This window comes from Neltuma alba, unplaced genomic scaffold (assembly GCF_004799145.2).
Source record: "Neltuma alba isolate B1F8T4 unplaced genomic scaffold, ASM479914v2 tig00011645_pilon, whole genome shotgun sequence".
Classification (NCBI taxonomy): Eukaryota; Viridiplantae; Streptophyta; class Magnoliopsida; order Fabales; family Fabaceae; genus Neltuma; species Neltuma alba.
Window position 1 is genome coordinate 1 of NW_021636293.1, and position 6,361 is coordinate 6,361.

The 6,361-nt window shown below is 35.9% G+C and overlaps 2 protein-coding genes across 2 annotated transcripts; one reads left to right on the plus strand and one right to left on the minus strand.

Moving 5' to 3' along the window:
* Positions 1 to 1,231: 1,231 nt before the first annotated feature.
* On the plus strand, positions 1,232 to 3,059 carry LOC114716153 (uncharacterized). Its single transcript, XM_028901083.1, has 2 exons — positions 1,232 to 1,398; positions 2,784 to 3,059. The coding sequence occupies exons 1-2, from the start codon at positions 1,322 to 1,324 to the stop codon at positions 3,007 to 3,009; spliced, it is 303 nt and encodes a 100-aa protein (XP_028756916.1). The 5' UTR covers positions 1,232 to 1,321; the 3' UTR covers positions 3,010 to 3,059.
* Positions 3,060 to 4,699: 1,640 nt separating this feature from the next.
* Positions 4,700 to 6,361, minus strand: LOC114716139 (transcription factor FER-LIKE IRON DEFICIENCY-INDUCED TRANSCRIPTION FACTOR-like). Its single transcript, XM_028901071.1, has 4 exons — positions 5,894 to 6,361; positions 5,169 to 5,363; positions 4,909 to 5,082; positions 4,700 to 4,804 (listed from the first exon to the last, which is right to left on the minus strand). The coding sequence occupies exons 1-4, from the start codon at positions 6,356 to 6,358 to the stop codon at positions 4,700 to 4,702; spliced, it is 939 nt and encodes a 312-aa protein (XP_028756904.1). The 5' UTR covers positions 6,359 to 6,361.

Consider the following 6,361-nt stretch of genomic DNA (forward strand, 5'->3'; position numbering starts at 1 on the left):
GGGGATCAATGATGAGGGGCATCAAAAAACACTAGAATATTATTTAATTTTAAAGTGGCTTTGCAAGAGTGAATCGGGCAAGTATGCCAACAACTTCTCCAACTCTCAGGTGAGGTTTGGTCGCTTATATATGTACCTACAGTAGTCATCTTCGCAGTCAAATTTTGTTCAGTCTTTTAAATGCAGGAGCATGTCGTTCACATATTTTAAATCTTTGGTAATCTGTCAGAAACTTGTTTGGTCTTCTGTAAGAATGTTAAGAAATTCTTTATGCTAACGCATTGTTTTGACACAGACAGAGACAAAGGCATGGATTATGCTATGTTAATTTTGCTGGAAAATTGACCTGTTAATGTAAACTAGATTCTGCGTCAGACTGCTTTTATCTCTGAAGAATACGAGATGTGTGCTAATGGTACAAAGTTATATGTGGAATAACTTATTTTTCTTTCCCCTTGAAATGATCAGTCGTGATCCTTCAAACCTGCCTCACTTTTTTAACGCTGTCAGATTTTTGTTCCTGCCAAACTTATTCCATTTTCTTTTCTACTTCAATCCAGAAGAGACTAGGGATGACAGTCAAAATCCTAATATTTTATTTTGGTTGATTTTTTTTTCATTAACTTGTTTGAATCCTTAATCTTTAATGCATGCTTATAACTAGTGTGGCTGAAGAAAGTGATCAATCATCAATCGACCGTTTGCTAAGGAAATCATTATTTTAGTCTCTTCGATGTGCAAAGATGCTTTAATCTGGAGAAAAGGATTTGATATAGTAGTTAGAGTGAATTGTATATGATTCTTATACGGTGCCCTTGTGGAAGGTTACACTTGAGTCCTTGTTGTAAGAGGAAATGAAAAATGGTAGGTTTAAGATGAGTGTAAGTTCAATGGGTTTGGACTTCAGAAAATCAGGCTTCCAGTTATAAACCATGAAGGATTATACGAAGCCTTGTTAAAGTTCCTGGGTTCTCTTGTTGGAGGTCTTCCACTTCCCTGTTTTTGGATGCTCCGTTTTAGCTAAGGGAATTGGTCCTCGTAGAAAATAAATGCTTGAATATTGAAGCAAAGAGGTGGCGAATGTCTCAGCAAAGACTCAGTCATTACTAATGCAGAGTGACTTGAAACATGAAATTTCACTTAATTACTATTGTTTACACATTGGATGCTCTTTCTCATGTTATTTTAACAAGAACTGTTTCTAATGAGGTTGCTTTCTCTCAATTAAAGGGGGGCGCACGCACGCTCATTAATGAGGACGTGTGAGCAGGACGAGGAACTTTGTGGATGGTGATTGTGGTCCGTCATGGAAGAGCTGTAAATGGAAAAACTGGGACTCAAGGAGTGCATCTTCATTCAATGGTTAAGTTTAACAGGCTTGGACAGCTTTTTAACAAGGTATTTGGATTCTTTGTGCTGACTAACTTGCCTCTTATTCTGATGCTATTTTGGACTTTTTGGTTTCCAATAGACTTTGTGGGTGATTTTTTTAGCATGGTCCTCTGCTTTTTGATATATTGAAACATGGATATATGCATGTGATTGGATTAGCTTATTTTAAGTGATTTTGTACTGTACAAAATAAGTATGGGAGAGGAATTATGTCTTTGTTCCTCTATTTTTGTATGTGTTGACACATGTATATATGCATATTGTAATGAGTCTCATATCGAGGAGCCTCACAAGATTAATTAGTTCAATAGACTCTCTCATCTACTAGGGTAGTTTTTGTGTGAAAGTACCCGATGACTCGGAAAGGGATACCCCCAGAAAATCTGACTGGCAGGTTGCCAGGTAAAATACCATGGTGTGAAGCCATTATGAAAGTTGGCACCCCCATTTCCTCACAGGCTACTCTTTTAGGATTATGCTCTCTATTTGTACTTGTAACCCATGTTCAAGTAGTGCTGTCTGGATTGATTTGGAAGATAATGTCAAATATATTTAAGGACCATAAATGGTGCAAAAGGAAATGGTCATATTTCTTAACTGAATAGCCAGCAGTTCCCAGATGGGATGACTGCGAAATAACCACATTGACATGATTCAGCATGTGCCTATGATGATTAGCTCGGCTCAACCTGAAGAGAACGGCCGTTTTATTTATCTCCCAGTGATGTCTGCTGCGCTGCTTATAACTATGTTCCGGTAATTGCCATTAAGGGTGTGTTTGGATGAAACCAAACTATGGTTTGGAGAATAGTTTCTGGAGAATAGATTCTGGAAAAAATAGATTTTGTAAAGAATAGATTTTGTGAAAAAGTGATTCTGATAAATGAGAGTGTTTGGATAGTAGTTGTTATCAAAAGAACTTTTTATATGTACAAATTTTACTAAAATATGTATAAGTTAATATGATAATTACATAAAAGATAGATTTTATAATATATTTTAATTTAAAAAAATAAATTTGTTAATAATATATTTTTTTACCAACATAATTAATAATATATAAAATAATATAATTAATATGTATATATATTTATAAAATATAAGATTAAATATGTTTATAAAAAAATAATTGAGGAATGTTAAAATCATATTATCGTTGAGATCTACTCTACAGGTACAATCATACTATCCCATTTGAGCCAGAAACAGAATGAATTCACTTCTTCTGAAACCATGGTTTTGAGTTCCAAATCATGATTTTGATCCAAAACCATGGTTTCTGTTTTTTTCTGGGTGTTTGGCAAGTCTGAGACATAAACCATGGTTTGGGTCCCAAAACCATAGTTTTCTATATTATCCAAACAGGCCCTAAATATGTGTGTTTCTTGCAGGAAAAGGCCCTTCGTGATCAGTGGATGGACGGCTTTTTCAAGTTTGAAGATGTCAGGAACCTGGACCATCACTGGTGTGTTCGACGTATGCAAGAATCTTGAGAAAAATAGACCGCTTGTTTTCCTTGAGAAGCTTTGCCATGGCAAACCGGCGAGCACAATCTTTGATGACCTTCTTTCTTCCCCGCAAAAACTGTTATCATATCTGGTTTCTCACATGATGTAGCTTGCGCGCACAAACACAGATTTCAATGCGATCTTCTCAATTCTTCTCCAGCCAATTTCTTCTCTGCCTTTTCCAGTGATTCCAACTTATCAGGTGCAACTTGGAAGATCATGGTTGACTTGTAAAAATCTGTTCCCACTCACGATTTCCGACATTTATTTTTTTCCCCCCAATTCAAGATTCTTTTTTTTTTTTGGTTTTATTTTCGCTTTATAATTCTTTTGGGTTTTTTTAAGCAATTTGACCAAAACAAGGCATGGTTTCGACATATGTATTAACCTATGCAAAAGATCTCGGACCATGGCTGCATATTTTCAGAAAAACAGTGAAATTCTGAGAAAAACTAGATAGGTGTATTCGAAAGTTACACATTTTCATGCAATAAATTAAAAAAAAGCAATTTCCAGAAAAACCAAATTGGCATGTTCCTCAAAAAATAGATAGGTGTGTTCAAAAAAATTAAAAACTTAATATGGTTACACGTTTTCTGAAAAAAATTCGGAAAAAAATAGATGTCTTAAAAGTTAGATTTTTCACCCACAAACTAGATCAAGTTTAATACGTATAAATATAGAAAATATTTTTAAAAAAATTATCATCAATTAGATTGGGCAATTTTCGAAATTAACCAAACAGTACTGGACATCAAATAAGTATATGAAAAAAAAATTTGCCTCTAAGCTTTTATGATTTTTAATTCAAATATTTAATAATTAAAAATATTAAATTTTATTTTTTAAAAAGATGTAAAGACTTGCTAACAATTTTGTAAAATTATTATCAAAATACTCAGTTTTAATTTTTCTTAACTTGATAACAATTTTTGTGACTCGACAGTAAATGCTCCACTTCTTTGTGGCGAACTTTGCTGCTGGAATTCAGAACTTCCTTGCATCATAGAGATCGTTGGTGATCAGATATCTTGCATTTGCTATATACTACTAATAAGTAAGTTGTATAATTATAAACAAAATTATTATTAATTTTATAGAAGATAAATTTGTAAGATTCAATTTATATTATTGAAGCCACAAATTTAATAACATGATTTTAATTAAAATTTCACACCCACGAATTGGAAAAGGATAGGAAAATTCTCTGATACTGAATAAAATCAAGAAAAATATTACAGATCTTTCCAAATTTATTACATAACAGGCGGCATATTAGACTTGCTTGGCACAAAATGAAAATAGGAAAAATCAAAGCATGGGAATTGGAAGCTCTCTGGTAAATGCGAGGAGCTTTCCTTTTATGCATAACAAAATTATTTTGTTGTCTATCAGGTGTATAGTGCCCCAGTGACTTTCCTTTCTTTAAATCTATTTTTCTTGTACCAAACACAGCCTGAGGAGAAAATGGGCAAGGAAGGAGAGATTATGAGGATCATAGACGAAAATGCCTTCTGGACATTTGCTCCGATCCAGGACGATCTGCTCTGTGGGATGGAGTGATAACAGACGATGTTTGTTCTCCTGGTCAACAACTCAGAATGGTTCTTTTGAAGGACAAGAGAGTTAAATTCTCGAAGGTGTTTCATGTCATGTTTTTTCAATAGAGTTAGGGACATAACATAGAGGGAAGACTTTCTTTTGATTGTTATGCGGTGCTACGCAGTGAGGATTGTTCATTTGTCATGTTTTGATGGAGAGAAGCCCGTGAGAGAGTCAGATGTCGCAGGGTGAATAAATCAAGCATGGAAAGTTGTAATAAATTCGAAGCCTTGGTTAAGAAGAGCACCTGCCACCCACAGCTTCAGATTTTGCTGGTTAATTTCTGGCTCGCAACCTTTCACCTGTTTTAAACATATCAATCATCACTAAATCCGCAAGCAAAGAGCGAGACTCATTCAGAATGAGAAGATATCAGTAAATAATTAACAATGAGAGGAAAGCTTACATTCAATGTAAATGTTAATAGAAACCTGTCAGAAACTGTGGCCAAGTTTGAATTCTGAACATTGAAGCCTGCTAGGGACTCGAGAGCCCTGTAGAGGGAGGCAGCCACTCCTTCTCCTTTATTACACACCAATTTCACGTAATACCCTCTCTCCTCCACTTGAAACATGTCCATCTGCACAACAACATGACCAAAATGTTACAACTTAAATCTGAAGAGCCCTAAGTAACAGCATCTTATCAAGTTTTAATGAAGCAAACCTGCATGATCTTCATGCAGATCGGATAGTGGATGTGGTTGTTTTGACTCGTGGGGATTTTAGCTGATCTTTGATCGTTTTCCGACGCTAGCATAGAGGCTTCAAGCCCTTTAACCTCAGCTTTCAGCTTCTTAGCTTTCTCTTGCAGCTCCTGCACATATGCCACAGCATCGCCCACGATGGAGGCCTTATCCATCTGCAAATATTTGTACCAGTTAACGTTTAGCATTTACCTTCACCGACATAAACTAGATGCTCTTTAGACTACACAGATTCATGTAAATTCTAAAATGTAGATAATGTTGTTAGAAACAATAGAAGAAACGTCACACAGCCATAGAACAGAAGTTGATGGCCTCGAATATTTAGCCGTTACAATATTTTTACATTACCCTAGATGACTCACAGCCCATCATCAGGCCCTTGTTTTAATTAAGGAACTATTTTATGACTTCATTTGATTTGTTTAATCTTATTGCTGTTACTCTTTTTTGTAGTTTTTAGAATATTATAATTTCTGGTTCGCGAAAGATGCATGTAAGATATTCCATAATCCTACCTTCCTTCCATCCGGGAGAATTTTCAACTTGCTATTTGTTAAATCTCAAGAATCGAATCGTCCATCGTCGTAGAAGAATAAGACTAGGACCACATAGCCAAAGCTTAGACCTTTAACCACAAAAGAGTATATTTGCTCTAGATCTAGTTTGTGACGGCGAAACATACCTTACTTATGTTGGGAACCAAAGAACGCAATGCGTAAAGCTTCTCCTTCATTCGGCCTCTCCTCCTCCTTTCAGAGATCAGTGTCTTGGATCGATCAGTTTTGGACTTCTGTTTGGCATTAGCAGACGTGGTAGTTTCAGTGGTGGTGGTTGTTGTTGCAGAAGAATCATTCTCCTCTTCTCCTCTTCCTCCCTTCACTTCTCCATCAAAACATGAGAAGGAACTAAGCGTAGAGCTTGGATCATAAGCATTTAAAGCAGCATTAGACTCAAACAGGTTTGCAGGGAATGGAGGAAACTGGTTATCAGCCAAGTAGCCATTGATATGGTCAGAATCAAAGTTACAGAACGAGTGTTCATTCTCCCCGCGGAGCAAATTGATAAACTGATCGACATTGGTGTCGTCGATGAAGTCATGAAGCTGGAAGTCGTTAATGTGCATCAGAGGATCTTGGTGAGCATCCATTTT

Coding starts and splice junctions, on each gene's coding strand:
- LOC114716153 (XM_028901083.1), top strand. CDS start 1,322: ATGGAAAAACTGGGACTCAAGGAGTGCATCTTCATTCAATGGTTAAGT. Junction 1,399..2,783: donor TTGGACAGCTTTTTAACAAG/GTATTTGGATTC, acceptor TGTTTCTTGCAG/GAAAAGGCCCTTCGTGATCA.
- LOC114716139 (XM_028901071.1), bottom strand. CDS start 6,358: ATGGATGCTCACCAAGATCCTCTGATGCACATTAACGACTTCCAGCTT. Junction 5,364..5,893: donor TGGTTCCCAACATAAGTAAG/GTATGTTTCGCC, acceptor AAATATTTGCAG/ATGGATAAGGCCTCCATCGT. Junction 4,805..4,908: donor TATTAACATTTACATTGAAT/GTAAGCTTTCCT, acceptor TGTTTAAAACAG/GTGAAAGGTTGCGAGCCAGA.